The 18,506-nt window shown below is 55.5% G+C and overlaps 1 protein-coding gene across 1 annotated transcript in view; it reads right to left on the bottom strand.

The window, feature by feature from the left end:
* Positions 1–17,290, bottom strand: part of SETD2 (SET domain containing 2, histone lysine methyltransferase) — a 64,373-nt gene extending 47,083 nt beyond the window's left edge. The window contains exons 1-2 of the mRNA XM_086741665.1: positions 17,141–17,290; positions 2,315–2,330 (exon numbers count right to left, since the gene is read on the bottom strand). Of these exons, the coding sequence (XP_086597791.1) occupies positions 2,315–2,330; positions 17,141–17,178 (54 nt within the window). The 5' untranslated portion in view covers positions 17,179–17,290. The remainder of the gene's footprint in view (positions 1–2,314; positions 2,331–17,140) is intronic.
* Positions 17,291–18,506: the final 1,216 nt, after the last annotated feature.

The raw sequence follows: 18,506 nt of genomic DNA, 5'->3' as shown, positions 1-18,506 counted from the left end.
GATCCCTGAAGACGGACGTTGTCGCGCCGTGCCGAGAGGGCGTTTTACTCCCCTAACTACTGCAGGAACCCATCTCCGGCAGCGGCAGCAGCGGTTTCCTGCAGCTCACTGTGAATTATTACGTACTTTGTTATTCTTTAACTTCTGTGAAACAACGTGGAGCCGCTCAGGCTCAGGACACCAGAGTCAATTATTAAATGAGACACTGGTGGAATGCAAACCCCATCTCACTGCGTCTGCGCTCCTGGACACCATATATACAAAAATATCCTCATTTTTGATGAAATACGTGGGGTTTTATTTTAATTATGGAAACCACGTGAGGATCTCCACATGCCTGGTCTTGGCTACCCAACGCAGCACCGTGCACACTTTACCAGCAGATGATTTGCTGGGTTCTGGAAAAAAATAGGCGCAAAAAATAAAAAGCACTCATTTTAAACGGGTGTTATTTACAAGGGTGCCATTTCATGGGTGCTCTCAAACGAGCGCCGCGGCTAAAAGGGCATCCAGGCAGTGACCCTGAAAAAAAAGTGCCTGTCCACACACTTGGCCGGCTTTGAAACACGCTCCTCTCTCCGTGACTGCCTCACAACCATCTCCAGAAGGTCAGCTGAAAATGCTACCCCTGTTTTCGGAAGAATCCACGCATCAGAAGGGATCCCGAGATCAACACACAAGTGTCTACCAACTCATTCACGGAAGAATAAAGGACAAAATCAAGCGTCCAGCCCGTCTGGAAGGAGTTTCTACACATCTGAATGCTAGTGAGGCCATCCTCCCCGAGGACACTGGGCTCAGCCCCCCGAAGAGCAAGGGAACGTCATTTCTGAGGTCTGCTGGGTCAGTTATTATCCCTACACGACCAGAAATCCACCCCTTTTTACCCCAACCTGTGTATATGTCTTGGAATCATGGAAGAGTAAGGGAGTCAGCCACACCCCGATGTCTACTGGAGAGAGCCTCCCCAAATCTGAGTCCAGATTCTTACCAGAGACTGGATTCACCCATCATCCCAATTATATATCTAAAAAAATACATTGAGATTTTAAAATACAGCTGAGTGCATCGGCATTCAAGAGTTTTCTTCCTTGCTAGAACTTTTGTGAAATTATCCCTGGAAACATCCCAGGCCAGGTTGGCCGGGGCTGTGAGCAACCTGATCCGGTTGGAGATGTCCCTGCTCCGTGCAGGGAAGTTGGACTAGATGACCTTTGAAGGTCCCTTCCAACCCAAACCCTTCTGTGATTCTATGTGCAAAATTCAGCGTTACGGAAATGTGCCAATGTTTTCACCAAAATCTTTCCAACTTCAAGCGCAACAGATCTGAAATTCGAGCTCAGGCGCGAATAACCAGGTTTGGCTACATCCACCTTCACACAAAACACAGGACCTGAAGGCAAAAAAAAAAGGAGCTGCCCAGCTTCTACTCCTCCCCTTTTCACGGTTCCCAGGCAATGATGTATTTCAGAACAAATGTTTCACCCTCACGCGCTTGCCCGTCCACGGATTTATCTTCCAAAATACCACCAAGTTTAACAGAACACGACTTCCAGAATTTTAAACGTACTCCACAGGTAGCTTTTGAAATTTCATGGGTAGCAACTACTGGCAAAAGCTCTCCAGTAGGAGTTCTCCTTCCTTCCATGTTTTACAGTGTTCCTCAAAACACTGCCGTGCCACAGGGAGGACACACGGAGCAGAAACGGTCCTACAGCACCTGAGCAGCAGTTGTTCCTACGTTGAAATACTATAAACTGTTCCGGTCCCTCCAAATTTTCTCCATTCTCCTTAAATTCATTGAGTCACATGCAGCAAACTGCATTTTTTTCACAGATTAAGCCCTTAAATAATCAACTTCTCACGCTGCAGAAAGCAGCGCCTAACCTCCACCGAACGACTCAAGGGCACCGTCGTGCTCCGCTATCGCATCCCGGCGCGCAGACAGCACGCGCGGCACTGGAGGTGCTGCCTCCTTGCCTGGATTTAACCACAGAACCAGAGGCACCGCAGGAGAACATCAACTGGCTTTACCCGGACCCTCTCTCAACTCAGGAGATCTACAGGTCGCTCACCAGGTGTACTGGTTTGGGCTGGGATAGTTAATTTTCTTCATAGCAGCCGGTACAGGGCTGCGTTTTGGACCCGCGAGTCTTCTCGCTTTCACTCTTTCCATTCTCTCCCCATCCCACTGTGGGGGAGCGAGCGAGCGGCTGCGTGGGGCTCAGTTGCCGGCTGGGGTTAAACCATGACACCAGGTTGGGCTGGCGCACGTCTCAGGAGCTACACCAAGAAAGGAACCAGTTTTACTCACCTCATTTTCTTCTTCTCTATTGCAATCCAGCCGAGAAAACATGCAAGAGAAAACAGAAAAAGAAGGTGTAAACATCAGGCAGAAACGAGAAACGTAGCGTTAGATCTCCGGCGCGGCAAACGGGACGGACCCGGGGACGCAGAGCGAGGGTAACACCAACCCTACCAACCCCACCCTGCAAGAGATGTCCCTGCCAACATCAAGCAGACACGCCAATCACCGCCCAAGGGCAGCACGGCACAGTTTTGAAGCTCAATAATTTCAATGCTGAAAATTCCACACGGACTTTGACAGAGCAAACATTTTTTTGAGCAAACTGCTGTCTTGGTGTCATCTTCTGAGGGTCTGCAGACCAGCCGGAACCTCATTCCAACAGACACGGCAGAGCTAACGCAGCTATAAAGATCCTGAAAACGAGGCGAACGAAGCAGAATTTGCTTTTCTTTTGATTTCAGTATTTCCTTTGGCAGCCCAGAAACAGTATCTGCCCCTCGCGTCGCCAGACATCAGAGATCCTTATGAACACCTCACTGCTGTAGGACCTGCCATGGACCTGCAGCCCTGGCTGTTTACCACAACGCCTAGAATTAATCCATCATTACTTCGAAAGCTAGCCGCTCATCAGTGAACAAATTTGGAGCATCGTGTTCATCCCAACCCAACCTGCCAATGCTGAGCCAACGGGAAAGCCCAGCTTTTCTTTGCTTCCTCAAGTTCTTCACTCCGACGCCACAAGCAAAGCCGTTTCTCCTCCAAGGAAGGAGAAGGAACAACAACACGGGAAGTTCTCAGCTGGATTTCTGTTAAATTTTATCAGCTTTTGAGCCGTAATTCGGCGCTGTCGCAGTGACCCGGTGAAAGATTTCTCACAGAAAAGGTTGACAGATTTCACTTCAAGCGTCAGCTCATCGAGAAGTATCGGTTTCTGGGAGAGAAAGTCAAAGCTCTCGGTTTCTGCGTAACCCCAGCGGGGAGCCAACGCGGTGAGAGCACAGCAATAACCACCTGCCTCCCCATTTAAACCATCGTCCACTGAGAACTGGGAGCAACCTGCTGGAAAGACCTATCACGGGCGGTGACATCCTGCCTCTACAAAAGCTCACGTCCAATTGATAAAGCTTATTAATAGGCTATTAATTAGTCTGACAGCTGCAAGAACAGGGCTGTTTCCATTGAGCCACGGGTTTAAGCAAGCTGTGGCATACACAAGAGCACGTACGTACGTGATTTCATAGAATCACAGAATTACAGACTGGTTTGGGTGGGAAGGGACCTTCAAAGGCCACCCAGCCCAACCCCCCTGCACGGAGCAGGGACATCTCCAACCGGATCAGGTTGCTCAGAGCCCCGGCCAACCTGGCCTGGGATGTTTCCAGGGATGGGGCGTCCAGCCCTCTCAGCATCTGCGTGGCCTCCTCTGGACCCTCTCCAACAGCTCCACGGCCTTCTGGTGTTGGGGGCTCCAGAGCTGGACGCAGCGCTGCAGGGGGGTCTCACCAGAGCAGAGCAGAGGGGCAGAATCCCCTCCCTCGCCCCCTGCCCACGCTGCGGGGGGTGCAGCCCAGGGTGCCGTTGGTTTCCGGGCTGTGAGCGCACGTTGCCGGCTCACGTTGAGCTTCTCGCCCATCAGCACCCCCAAGTCCTTCTCCTTTAATGGGGTTAAGTAAGCCGTGAATTCAAAATACTGCTGATGCAAAGGTCAGAAGCCCCCTAAGAACCAGCACTTTGACAAAAATCCGTGCCTAAAATGAATTTTCATTTTTAGGATTACAGAAAGCGGAGTTTGAGCCTTCCAGGACACCGACGCTGCGGACAGTCACATCTTCTGAGTGCGGAACACAAGCGTTTCCACAGGGCGAGGACAGGTCTAGCGCAGCTAAGACCCAACACGAACATTGTTCTCGAAGATCTCGAGGGTTCTTTTCCAACCTAAACCATTCTGGGAAGATTTTTCAGGACATCCATAACCAGACACGGGATACAGCGCAGTGTAACAACCAACAGATAACGGCCGGTGGCCCCAATCAAAAAAAATTTGGAAATAACTGTCTCTTTATACCCAAGAACACAGATTTAAGTAGCTCTGTATTGGGAGACAGGTAACGAAGATTAGTACTTGTAATTAATAACCCGTTTAAGAGTAAAGGAAGTCATTAATTCCTCTTAGCAAGCCATTTTTGCTCTCGCTGCTGGAACGTTGCATAAAATCAGTATTAAGCTAAAACGCTGGCAAGTACACAAAGCAGAGGTCTCAAGAACGGAACGCTAAGAATAAAATTCTCACTTCCCAAGACGGCATGCCTACAAAACAGCCGGAATCACGGCCCGATCCAGGCCAGCTCTAAGCTCACGTCCTGCCCAAAGCCACAGCGGCAGATTTCCTGGACAAGATGCCGCCTTGGTAGAGCGGCCTCAGCATCCGCTGCCTCGAAACAATCGCTCCACGAAAGCGGACGGCAGAGCACCGGCAAGAAAACCGCGATATAGTGAAGGGGAAAAAAGCTAGCTGAGATCCTTCAAAACTCTGAGAAAAACCTTGCAGGAGAAAGCGAGCTGCGTTAGGATGATCCGGCCGCTCTCAAGCCGCTTGGTAGGGAGACTTTTCTGCCCTTGGAACGGGAAAAGTGTTAAAATTTGAGCAGCTTAAAGGGTGGCAAGTGAGAAATCAAAATATTAAAAGATGGAAAGCAGTGAGGAAGGGATAAAATAGAAGGTGCTGCATGAATTAAGCTGGTTGCTTAGAGCAGAACACGTAAGAATGAAGCAGATGTGACGTTACTGGTAAGGTATCTTGTACGGATGATTATACGAATAAAATCAATTAGATTATATGAATAATTTCATTTCCAGTGGACAGAGCAGTAATTCTTCTCAGAAGGGGAACGGCAGTATTCCCCTGCTGCAGAGGTGTTGCAGCCAGCTACGCCCAAGCGCTCGTCCCTGCGGAATTACCCCCCAGCACCAGCAGAAAGCGGTCCCACCTCGCTACGGGTGCCCCCGCGCAGCTCAGCCGTAAAAAAGGAGGGAGGCAGCTCGGGTTCCGGATCCCGTCTCCGTTTCCAGCCTCTTCCTCCGCCCCAGATCAAAAAAAAAAAAAAAACCAGACAGAGATTTCCAAAAACCTATCGCCAAATTCCTCCAGCGCCGGGTTGGACGTCACAGAAACTCCCCGCGTTCCGAGCCCGAGGAAGGAGCGCGGCGGCCGGCACGCAGGAGAGCCGGCACCAGAGCGCACGCGAGCCGGGGATCCATGCAGCCGCGCGAGCCGGAGGTTTTCCAGCAGGTTTGGAGCAATCCCGCTCGTTCCCCTCCAGCGGCGCCTCGCCAGCTGCAGGTACGTAAAAGGAAGAGGGTTATTAAAACTGAATTCACGGACTTCGTGGCTCATCCGTGAGAATGTGAAGGGAAAGGGTTGGTCAAAACCCAAAATAACGCAGAACTGAAGACCTCTACCATAAATAAATTAATTTTTTAAAAAATCAACAAACAAGAAAATGTACCATCTTCTCTTTATCTACAGCAGCCCTATGTATCAGTGTCTTTTGAAAAATAAACCCAAAAATCAGTCTGCCCCTAAAGTAAAATGTCAAGGAATTATTCTGCTGGTCAGATGTGACTAACGAATGACAAACAGCAGTTAGGGGATGGGAAAATGCGCTCCACACACCCCGCAAACACACAACCGCACCTAACAGCCACCACGGCAGCAGTAAATCCCAAATCCCCACGCCGCACAGAGGGGTTTGCGTTTGCTGGAAAGGCTTTTTTAAGCCTACGGACCCCATTTCCACCAAAATTCTTTATATTCTCTGTTATATTTAACAGCGGCCTTACAGAGCATTTTTTTTTCCCCCACGTTTTCATTCCTTCAGCTTTCCCACTCACAGAAACAGCCCAGGTTTGTCGCCGGCACGTTAATAAAAAAATAAGGGCGTGTTTTGATTCTGAGCTTCAGCAGCTCCAGCATTTCTTAGATGCTCAAACAGCTTTGCTCAGGCTAAAAAAAGCAAACAAAAAAAAAAACCACAAAAAAAAAAAAACACCTCCAGGCTTCCGAAATCTGAATGACAAACGCTGGTCTGCACCAAGACAAAACCTGAGCAGCCTCACCTCCTGTATGTCCTTTTTTTTTTTTTTCCTTCCTCATTTTCTTCCTAAGAGAGAAATCTGGAAGCCTAAAGCTCTTCTTATCTAAGCATCTGCAAGACTAACAACTCCCGGAGCCCAAAAATACCTGGCTTTAGGCTGCGGGCATTAGCATAGGTCCATCTGAAAGCCTACCTGCCTGGGCAATCACCTTGTTTTCCTGAAGAAAGGAAAGAAAATGCAAAACCTCAGCGCTCAACGGGAGGAAATCCCGACCTCCCGCTTGTTTTGCTTAGGCCAGCTTAAGCCTGAAATGTCCGGCCAGCGTGGGGATGCTGGTGGTGGATCCAGCACGTTAACACCGGCGCCTTCACCCAAGCAACCGGAAGGAAAACCAAAGGCTTCGGGTGGAAATCTGCGGTTCCAGCAAGGTCCCAAAGCCAAAAAGGCAAAGCCTCCGCAGATTTCACCGCAGAACGGCCGGCGACGGCGGGCTGCTCCTGCCGCCGCAGACGCTGTGGACGGTCACTGGCCGCCGCTCCCCGTCAGCTCCTGCCACGCTCAAAAGCGAAGAGTTCGGTCAAACACTCACCGGGCTGAAGCGCCATCGCTCTTGGCTTTATTAATCTCTAACGCGGCCAGCTAGAGATAAAAAACAAGGACAAAAGCACACGGTGCCTACGATTAACCGAAACACGGGGCTGAATTGCCGCCAACTGTTCTGGGCTTGTAATACCCAAACGTGAGCCTGCTCCCAAAAATACCGCACCGCAACCGGATAATGTACAACCAGGAAAAAAAAAAAAAAAAATTAAAAAAAAAAGCAGGGAAGTTAATAGACAACCCCGCTCCTTCCCCCAAAAAGCCACGGGGAGGGGAAAGGCTAAAGCGCGCAGAGGAGGGGAGGGAAAAAAAAAATAAATAAATCCCTAACAGTGTCAATTATCTTATTTAAACAGAAGCTGGGAGGCAGAAAATGAGGTCAAGGCAGCTGGAAGCATACCTGTCCCTGCAGCACACCCCCCAAATCCTGCCTTCCCACCCCCTGCTTGCCAAAAATCTGCATTTTCTCCGGGTTTGGAGCTTTAAGTTTGGAGCAGGGGAGGAGGCAGCGTTTCTCCTGCGCTGGAATTTGAAAGAACGGGAAAACAAGGAGGTGAATACACGGAAAAATCGGTATTTCTGCTTTCTTTTACCAAAAACGCAAAGGGCTGAGCGCCATCCTGCACAGCCGCAAGCGTGTCACAAAGGGGGTTTTCTTTTAAGACAGATTATGGGTTACTGGTACGGAGTCACCTGCCAGCATCGGTGAACGCCCCGTCCTGATACACCGCCTCGAAACGAACTTTGTAAACCGAGAAAAACCCCAAACTCAACAGCTGCGGCTTCCACTTCAGCCCAGTCCCCCGTCCCGTCTCCCATCCGGCTGGAGAGAACGGATTCGAGAGGCATCACCACACAATATTCTTCAAAACGACAATAATTTTTAAATCATTATCGTGATTTTTACTATCAACAATTACACTCCGTTCTCTGGAGCCGGGGAAAACACAGGCTCAATTTAAAAAAAAAATAAATGGCACGAGCTAAAATGATGGAAGAGACTTCTGCCCACGCCAGGCAGGAAGCCCCGGGGCCCGGGGAGCCCGTGCAGACCCTTCCCAGGGTCCCCACCGCCAAACCCTAAAGAGAAGGGGAAGAAATAAAGGGGGGAAAGGAGGATTTTTGGAAACCAGTTTGCTTTTGCTGCTGCTTCTCTTGCAAAGGAAGGTGGGTCAGAGGAAAAGAGAGATTGGTACGAGCATTGAGAAGCCACAGGTTGAGGTTTGGGTTTTTTTTGGCCGAAGTTTCATTTCCTAATTATTTAATTAGCTGTATGTTAATAACACCAGCATTCCAGAGAAGCTACGATCTGCTTCAGGAAAAGGCCCCAGTTAAGGAGCAAACGATTTCCAGTGGTCTCCAGTCTCCTGCTCCAGCAAAAGCATCCCAGGACCCCGCTCCTTCCCCAAAACTGCCGGGGAATTCCCACACTCACCACCACGCGCACGGCTCCCGCTTTCCCCTTTCTCCTCAGCGCCAGGGCACGTCCAAAGGAGAAACCAAGCTGGAGATCCTGACAGCGATCATCGTCAGCGACGCTGTCCCCACGGCAGCTGGGCACGGGATTTACCGGCAGAGCAGCCACACGGACGCGGACAGGCCGGGGGACAGAACGGTGACAAAAAGAGAGGGCGCAAACCCCCAGCCTGACTCAAAACCGCGGCTTCCGGCTCAGCACCGTGGGAGCATCATCCTTGGAAAGCTTCCTCCTCCTCCTCCTCTTCCTCCTCCTCCTGGAGCGGGGAAGGAGAGATTTCAGCAGCAGCTTTTAGAGTTGGCGTCACCCACCAACAGAATTTAAATAGGATCACTTTGCAGGTAATCCCTGCCTCAAAATCACCTCCTTTGGGCAGGATCAGGCGCAAACAGAGACAAAAGGACCCTACCTGACGCCATTAACTCCTAAAATGAGCCCACACCCCTGAGCTGTTCGCCCCTGGGGAAGGACGAGGCGGGATCCAACCCAAATGCAGTTTATCACCTCCGCTTCGTCACCTCCCGGAACGCAGGAGGGCCCGACATCAAGGGAAAACGCAGGATGTTTGGCATCGCTCTGTCCCAGCGGGGTACGGGACGGACGGGCAGGGCTTGCACAAAGAAAACCCAAAACTGCATCAAAACCAACGCTCCGCGGCAGCTTTACGCACCAAAAAGCTCTCCCGGCGTCCGGGCGCACGGCTGCTTGCGGCACGCGAGGCAAGGTCCGTTATTTCCCCGCTCGTTTCCACCACCTCACCGAACAATTTCTAACAACTGAAGGGGCAGAAATGAAAAATCTCCTTCCGACAGCCGGGGTTAGGCCAGGCTTAAACGCTCCGGGGCCAGTTCCAAGCTCTGCAACAGCCTGTGTGCAACCGGAACAAGTCACTACGGCGGCTATCCCATTCCCAACTTTTTTTTATCCACCTCCCCACCATCCCACCTCCATTTCTTCCCCAGCTATCAGGCCACGGACGTTTTCAAACATCTCTGAACAGCATCCGCACCACCAGAAGCAGATTTTTAGTAAACACCCTCCGAGTTCATTAATAAAAGGAGAGAAAGCAAGCGCCAGCCTCCTGCCAAAATTCCCGGCAGCGTACGGCGGGGACGGTCACGTTCGGCTCGACCGGCACGGCACAGCATCTGCGGGCGCTGGCAGGTTAGACGCCGGTAACGTTTCTGGGCTGGGAGGGAATTTGCGGAATTAGTAGGAAAAAAACCCAATTTTTTTCTTAATTTTGCTCAAATCCCACCCCATGCAATCACCGTTGCACAGAACAAGCGCAGCGTGTGCTGAACGAAGCTGCTCTAATTAATTTAAAAGATGTTCGAGGGCAGGAAAATAATTTCAGTCTTTAAATCCCGCTGAAAAGCGAGGGGCTGCCCCCAGCTTCCACACAACGCGAGGCTCCGGTTACACCAGCGCCTCTCCAAAGCGGCCAGAGGGGAAGCAGAGGAAGGCGAGGAACCTGCAAGCATCCTGATTTTTTTTTTTTTTTTTTAAAAGTAAAGAATCAAAAATATCTGAGCTGACTTACGATCACGGCAACCAGCACAGGGCTTCGCTCTCGGCAAAGGAGTCAGCAGCTCGGGCCGCCGCGCGGGGACGGTGAGGCTTCATCCGAGCCCAGCAAGGCTGGGGGTAATTAGGGCTGCGTGCTAAAAAGGGGGGGGAAAAAAACCCCACCACAGCAGGAAGGCAATGCCCCTCCCTCGGAGGCAGGCACGGGGTGGGGAAGGGCTCCCCAGGCTACGCCGCGGCTTCTGCGGGCGGCTTCTTTCTGTATTTCTGGATTGCGAAAAATCACGGGGGTTTCTACCTCTCCTCGGCCTCCGCGGCCCATCAGCAGGAACAGAGCTGCAGCCGGCAGCGCCCCAGCCGAGGGCGAGCAAATTCCTAACCCGACCTGACCGGGGCTGCGCGACAAACCCCCACCCAGGCACCGCGGGCCATCTTTGTCCCCTCAAAGGCCTCGCAAATAAAGATTTCTCCCCGTCGCGGAGCGCAGGCCAGGCTGGCGGAAGTCCGCCTCACTGCCGGCCCGGCTGGTGGCCCCGAGGAGCCTGGCGTCACCGGGTGAGGCGGAAAAACCCGCGCCAGTCGGACACACACCACCCGCAAGGCCGGGCGCGGAGATGCATCACCTCGCGGCCCCCCGGTATCCCCTTCTCCCCAAAAGAGAAAGCCGGCCGGAGCAGTCCCATCCCCGCATCCCCAGCAGGAGAGCTGGTGACAGACGTATCCCACGACCTTCACGCGGAGGTCAAAATCCCAAATTTTCGAGTCCTTTTTCACCGTGAGTCACCCGGGCGAGAGCACCTTCCAATTCGCAGACACGTACGCGACGCTCTTCCGTAATTCACCACGGCGTTCACAAAACGTCCTGTCTTTACCCCAAACTCCCCCCCAAATTCAACAAGAAGACGCTTTCCAAAACTCAGGCTCCCTGCGTTCAGACTTCCCAGGGTAGCAATCGCAACCTGCGCCCCAAAAAACTCTGTTGTCTCAGCGCCGCAAACAAAACGCCGCAACGCCCAAGCCCAGCTTAAGGTCGCCGCTTTAATATCGAATCCTTAGCGTATTTATTTCTGAGACGATCGTCGATGAAGTTTAATCTTCTAGGACAAAACCCGCCCGGCAGGTTAAGTCAGCAGCGGGAGACATCTTGGGAGTTGCTCTCAATTCAGGAACGGAAAATAAACCCAAGCTCCCCGCAACACCAGCTCCTGGAGAGCGGAGCGCTTGGAATCAAACTGTTTCAGTGAGATTAAAGCCAGCCTAACGCGGCGAGAAGAAATGAGAGCTAACGAGCGCAAACCTGCGCCCTGCAACACCGCGGCCGGTTGCTGCGGCGATGCTAAACGCAAGGTGACGCCAGGGAAACGGCTGTAGGAAGAGATAAATTCAACCTCCTTCGTCCTCCTCTACACTGCTGCGTGCAACAACAGTGCAAGCTGGGAACGAGCCGTGCGAGCAAGCCTTAGAACCACAAAACCGCGGAACGGTTTGGGTGGGAAGGGACCTTCAAATCCCACCCAGCCCAACCCCCCGCACGGAGCAGGGACATCTCCAACCGGATCAGGTCGCTCAGAGCCCCGGCCAACCTGGCCTGGGATGTTTCCAGGGATGGGGCATCCAGCCCTCCCAGCATCTGTGTGGCCTCCTCTGGACCGTCTCCAGCAGCTCCACGGCCTTCTGCTGTTGGGGGCTCCAGAGCTGGACGCAGCGCTGCAGGGGGGTCTCACCAGAGCGGGGCAGAGGGGCAGAATCCCCTCCCTCGCCCCCTGCCCACGCTGCGGGGGGTGCAGCCCAGGGTGCCGTTGGTTTCCGGGCTGCGAGCGCACGTTGCCGGCTCACGTTGAGCTTCTCGTCCTTCTCCTCAGGGCTGCTCCCCATCCATTCCCCCCCAGCCTGGATTTGTGCTGGGATTGCCCCCACCCACGCGCAGGACCTTGCCCTTGGCCTGGTTGAACTCCACGAGGTCGGCACGGGCCCCCCTCTCCATGCTCTCTTAGGGTCTGGAGTTTTTTTCTGCTGGACATTGACGCTACAGAAGGCAGCAAATCTTAAAAACAATTGTCTTCTGCTAACGCGGAGCAACGGGCTTCTTATTTCCAGCTGCAAAACCTCCGCTGATGCATTTCAAGTAGAAAGGCGATGGTACAATCGCAACGCGATGCTGTGGAAACTGTAAAATCTTTGAGTGACGGCGGGTAACGCCGGCGGGAATCCGCGTTTGGTCCGCAAAATGCTGTTTAAGGTCAAGCGTTGCTCGGGGTCCAGCTCCTTCCTCACACCCAGGCTGACGCCTCTTCCTCCCGCGTCAATATTTTGGGCGAAGTTCTGACTCCTGGCCCGCGTTTCTCTTGGATTTCAGGTTCCACGCCACGTCAGCCCCCGGGGCTGTCAGGGGGATGCTCTGGGGGATGGCAGCCTCGGGGGTGGATTCCAAAAGGCTGAGGCTTGCTGGAGAGGGGCAGCTGCCGGGACGGAGCATTTTTAAGGAAGTTTACCAAAAAAAAAAAAAGTGAAAAGTCAAGGGAAAAAATAAAATCATCTTTTCCAGCAAGTGTCCTACCAAACCTACAAAAAGCAGAGAGCGGCACTTTGACGTTCTCGAGACTTTGTCTCAATGAATCCCAGCAGTTCCGGCAGGGAAAGCCAAAACCGAAGCGGGACGCCGTAAGACGTCACGAGCGCCGCCGTTCCCGACGGCCCTGCCCGCGGGGAAACGCAGACGCGGGCTTTAAACCACCGGCGACGGCCCGAGCCCCGGCTCCTCGTCGCTTCCCGCAGCGCCAAGGACATCGCACCAAAGCAGCGGATTGAATAAATCGAAATGATCGTCGATATAACAAGAGGCAATCGGTCTATTAAGCACGACAAAGGTCAAAGAGATGCGGCAAACGTTCATTTTTCCTTCTGTTTCGGTGTCTATTAAAAATAGGCGTTTATAAATCCCTTCTCCCGGGCTAAATATACACACAAACAAATTATATTTAGAATTCTGTCACCAGATCTCTGACGAAGGCCGACACCTACCCGCTTCCAGCCCGCTTCGAGCCACCGCAAGGAAAACGTCCCACCGCAGAGGGAAAACGAGGAACAAGACAGACAAGAGAGCCATCCGAAAGCCTTCTCCTGTCAAAAGCCAGGGATTTCTCCGTCGCTTTTCCCAGCGACCAGAGTTTTATCCGAGCTGAGTTTATACATTAGCCGCTCTTGCGTACGAGTGCGTAACTATCCGCGCGCGCGTTCACGGAACAACTTGGAACTCTCAATATCTCGCCTGGGTGGCCGCTAAATTTCCTCGGTTTTGAGGAATTTGACGGCTCAGCGCACCCTCCCAGTGAGGCATCCCGAGGCCACGGCTCGCCCTGTCCCGTTCGCACCCCTCGCTCCGTCCTCGGTCACTCCGATCCGCAGACCTAAAACGTGGGAAAGGAAAGGAAAAAAGCGCTCCCAGCGTGCTCAGGCGCAGCCAGCTCCTGGAAAAACGCACGGTTTCCCTGTTTCCAGGCATCCGAGTTGGCAGAAACCACAGGGACCTCAACTGCTCGACGCCAAAATGCCCACCTTTTTTCTTTTTTCTCTCTTTTTTCATTTCCCCTGAAGCGAAACGCTGCAGATCTCCCCTGCCTTCGCTGCACGCCGCGGTTCTGGATCGAAAGCAGACGGAGAAGGCGGAACAGAGAATCCGGGGCAGAAGGACAAGCCAAGAGGTCCTCCTCCCCCAAAACCCAACAACGACAGGAACGCCCAAAGCTGGGTACTCCAAACCAGGGAGAAGACGACTTCTCCAAGAGCAACGCTCCAAACCTCAGGCTTCGTTTTCAGGAGAACCGGGCAGCGGTCCCAAAAAAGCGCTGCGGATGGAGCAGGGAAAAGGCAAGAGAAGAGAGGAACAGGGGTGTCCACGTCACCAACCTGGAGAAACCCAACCTGCAGATAAACGATCGCATTTAATTCGGCTCCGCTGCGAGCAACCGGCCTCAGAAAGTTTGGGTCCAGCTGGGAATTGTCCCAAGGCAACATCAAAAATAATAAATCCAAGTGAGAAATTTGTCCGATAACTCACTGGCCGGCCCGGTGACCGAGACAAATCCAAACGTACAAATTTCCTTTAAATAAAGATTTTTCAGAGACGTTAAGGCTCAGGCAGCGAGAGCCAAGCTTCTCCCCGACTCCTCCCGATTCCGCACCCCGTGGGACCGTCACTATTCTGCTCCACAAAGCGTCCGGAGGGAAATACAGGAGTGTGTTTCCGAGCCTTTCCCTTCCCGACGGATCCCAACGACGTACTCGAGGACTCGAATTCGGATCTTTAACGTTTGCCAGCAGCGTCCGCCTGGTGCCGAGGGCACCAACGTTATCGATCGTTGTCCCGAGAGAATAGCGGAAAGTAGAATCCAGACGCCTACGGGAAGCAAAAAATGATCAAGTCCCAAAGCGACACGAACACCGAACAGCCCGGGAGTCTCTACAGCTGCAAAACATGGAAAAAAAAAAAAAATAGTACTAGTCATGGCCAAAATCCTGACGTTTTAGGCTGTTTGAATCCGTACCGATTCACGTTAATTAAAAAAAAGAGGGTTTTCCACCATTGGTACGCAGCGGCCAGGGACGATCTCGGTGTCTTCTCAAAGGAAGCGCGTGCTCGGCCCCGGCTCGGCGGCGTCGGCTGCACCGCTGCAGCTCCAGGAACGGCACGAAGAGGGGAAGCTGCTTCTGCTCACGGCCTGTGACGCAAATATCCATCGAGCAGGTCCAGGTCGGCATCGGGCAGCTCCAGGGAGAAGCTGCAGAGCTTGGCGGTGGCTCCAGACTCAAGGATCCAGGCTGGCCCCGACGCGAGCAGCCGAAGAGGCGAGGAAAGCTGCTTTTGCTGGACGCTGAAGTTCTCAAGAACCTGAGCTCCGGCTGCCCAGCGAGACGCAGAGGGCGACCCACCCGGCGAAAACCGGCCAGAGTCTCTCCGGTAGCAGGAAAACTCCGGTAAACGCCACCAAGGAGTCGCGCAGTCCAGCTCCCCGACTCGATATCCCACCTCCTCCAGCCGGCGCGGAGCTGCACCGCAGCAACAGCGACGCCCCATCGTTGGCAGTGCTGAAGGCCAGGCAGGACCGGGCTCCGAGCAGCCTCATCTGGCGGGAGACGTCCCTGCCCAGGGGTCGGACTGGATGATCTTTGCAGGCCCCTTCCACCCCAAACCATTCTGTGAATAACCCCCCCGAAAAAATAAAGCTGAGCCGGATGATTTGCCAGGCTCCGCTTCCACCACCGAGCTCTGACCGCGGCTCTCCGCGTCTCGCAGCAGCACAACTCCAACGCCACGAGCTACACAACCAACTCCGAAAAACGAACCGCACGCGTCCCTCCTCATCGCGCCCCGCAGCGGGGCCGGGCCGGGAGCCGGGCCGCCGTCCCCCGCAGCGGCAAACGTCCCGCGGCCATCACGCTTTGTTCTTAACGGCGCTCTTTGGAAATGCCCGACCGGTTCCTGCGCCGCGCGGGGCATTTCTAACGTCGCGACACTGAGAGCGGGGAAGGAGACGACGAACCTCGAGGTACCCTCGCCCCCGAGGAACACCACGGCTGCGCGACCGCAAATAATCCTCTTCTCAAGCTAAAAGCCTGAAATGAGCTTCCCCAGCTCTTTCTCAAGCTGGGAAGGGCGCATCCTAAATAAGACAGGCCATTAACGAAGCAGCGACCGCGACTCCCGGGCTTCGAGGCAGGCACGGGGACACAAGGCTCCTCAAACCACCTGAGCACCTCCTGACAGCTTCCAGCGTCGCAGCCGGGAACACACACCCCCAGGAAAACCCCAAAGTCAGAACAAGCTAGTATTTGGACGGGATCCTTTGCGCTCTAAACTAAAAAGAGAAAATACCGAAAACTTTCTGGACAGACGGGAGAGTCGTTTGAACCCGGAGGGTCGCTCAGGATGGCACCGTTGCTCCCCGCCGGGGTTAAGCTCCCGTAAATCGGGTGCAGGGCTTGCTCCAGGCCCTCCCGTCCCAGGAGAAAGGCAGGAGCCCCGTCTAGCGAAACACAACCTGCATTCAAAACTAAATCCTCCATCTCTCGCTAACTTTAGAAGGCTCAGCCGCCAGCATCGTTTCAGCTGAAACAGACCCCCAGCTGCTCCAGGTGGGCACGGACAGAACGCGTAGCGCTCGCTCAGAAAGGTCTGCTCTGTCGTCCTTGCTCAAAACGTGCCATTTTTAGCTTAGCTCCCAATCCAACCACCGCACAGAGGCGTGCGGGGACGCCGCACGCGCAAAGTTTACGAAGCATCCAAATCCCTCGCGAAGGAAGTCTAAAAATGCAAAAATAGCGTTGAGAAGCAAGAAGAAAGGAAGGGGGGGGGGGGGAAGAGAGCCCACCGCTACCAGCAGGAACTGAATGGCTTGCTCAGAAGCAGCGATAAAGCCGGCGGCCCTGGCACGGTGTCGGTGGGGTTAGTGCAAATCCCCAGCGGGGAGGAGAACCAGAGTTCACCGGCCATTAGGCTGCTCTCCCCACTTTGGCCTGGCTCCTTCCTCCTGTCAGAAAATGGGGTCAGGGCAGGGACCAGCCCGGGGGCTGCTGAGGGAAGGACGCAAGGGGCAAAATAAAAAAATAAACACCGAGGAGGGGGGAATAATAATAATTTTTTTAAAAGGTGCGGAAAAATGGCCCCCTGGGGAGGCCGGGACACGTCCGCACTCACCGCCCGGCCTCCCTCCGCGCTGTCCCGCCGGGCCGGGGGCCCGGGCCCCGCCGCCCCCAGGGCCGGGGAGGGCGGGCAGGGCAGGGACGGGCCCCGCCACCCCCGGCCCCGGCGCTCCGCTCCCCCCCACCACAACCGCCACCACCACCGCCACCCTCCCCGGCCTCCGCCCGCCGGCGCCCGGCCGCGGCGCTCACGCGAGGCCGGGGATGCGCGGCCTACCCCGGCCGCCCGCCCGACGCGCCCCGGGGAAGGAGGGAAGGGGCAGCGGAGGAGCCCCGGCCCCCCTACAACCCCGGCCCGGCCCCGGCGGCTCCCCGCGGGGCGGGCGGCCCGGTGCGGCGGGCGGCGGGCCGTGGGGCCGGGAGCCCGGCCGGCCTTAGGCCGCGGCGGGGGTTGGGGAGGGGGGGGAACGGTCGGCGGCGCGGCCCGCGCTTACTCCGGGGTGGGGTGCTCCGGGTCGTAGAAGTCCCCCATGGTCGGGCGGGTGCTGTCGGCGGGGGCAGGCGCGGCCCCTCGGGCGGGCAGGGCCAGGCCGGGCCGGGCCGGGCCGGGCCGGGCCGCGCCGCGCCGCGGGGGAGGCCCCTCTCCGCCCTCCGAGCCCGGCGGGGGCTCGGCTCCGCCGCCGCCGCCTCACATCCTCCGCCGGGCCCCGCGCTGCAGCGGCCGCCGGCGGGGCCCCGCCATCCGCGCCGTGCCCTGCCCTGCCCTGCCCGCCGCCCGCCGCCGAGTCCGCCCCGGCCTCCCGGCTCCTCCCCGCCGCGCCGCCGCGCCGCCGCTCGCCAGCCCCAGCCCGCTCCGCTCCGCTCCGCTCCCCCCCGGGCGGGCCGGGACCGGGATCACACCGGCATCACCTCCGGGATCACCGGGGCCGCCGCGGGATCAGCCGGAGGGTCGGCGGGATCACCGGGACCAAACCGGGGTGTGCCGCGGGGTGACCGGGATCCTGCCAGGATCACCCCCCGGGATCACCGGGGCCACACCCGGATCGGCTGTGGGATCACCGAGAGCTCCCCGGGATCACTGGGACCAAACCGGGATCGGCTGCGGGATTGTCGGGATCATACTGGGATCACCGCCGGGATCACTGGGATCACCCCTGACAGCAGGGCCACACTGGGATCAGCCACGGGATCAGCGGGGTCGCACCAGGATCAGCAATGGGACCACCTGGATTCCACCGGGATCACCCCGGGATCACCCCTACGATCACCAGGGCCACACCAGACAGCAGGGCTACACTGGGATCAGCTGCGGGATCACCAGGACCACACCAGGGTCAGCCATGGGATCGCCAGGATCCTGTTGGGATCACACCAAGATGTCCCTGGGATTACCCCTGGAATCACCAGAGCCACACCAGACACCAGGGCTACAACTGGGATCAGCCAGGGAATCACTGGGACTGCACTGGGATCAGCCATGGGATCACCGAGAGCTCTCTGGGATCACTGGGACCGCACCAGGATCTCACTGGGATCACCTCCGCCATCACCAGGATCAACCAAGGGATCAGCCATGCCACACCAGCACCACCCCCAGGATACCAGCACCCTGGAGAACTGGGATCACCAGCGTACCCCCGGGATCTCCCATACCCCGGGGCGCCAGCACCCCAGGATCACCCACAGCCCCGGACATCAGCACCCCTGGGCTCACCGGCACTCCTGGATCACCCCCAGGATCACCAGTGTCCCTGGAATATCCCCTGGGATCACCGGCACTCCCAAATTACCCGCAGGCACCATGGGACACCAACACCCCCGGGATCACCAGCACCTTGGGATCACTCCCGGCACTCTGGA

This window comes from Chlamydotis macqueenii, chromosome 2 (assembly GCF_036417535.1).
Source record: "Chlamydotis macqueenii isolate bChlMac1 chromosome 2, bChlMac1.mat, whole genome shotgun sequence".
NCBI classification, from domain to species: domain Eukaryota; kingdom Metazoa; phylum Chordata; class Aves; order Otidiformes; family Otididae; genus Chlamydotis; species Chlamydotis macqueenii.
This window is presented reverse-complemented; position numbering and strand designations above follow the sequence as displayed.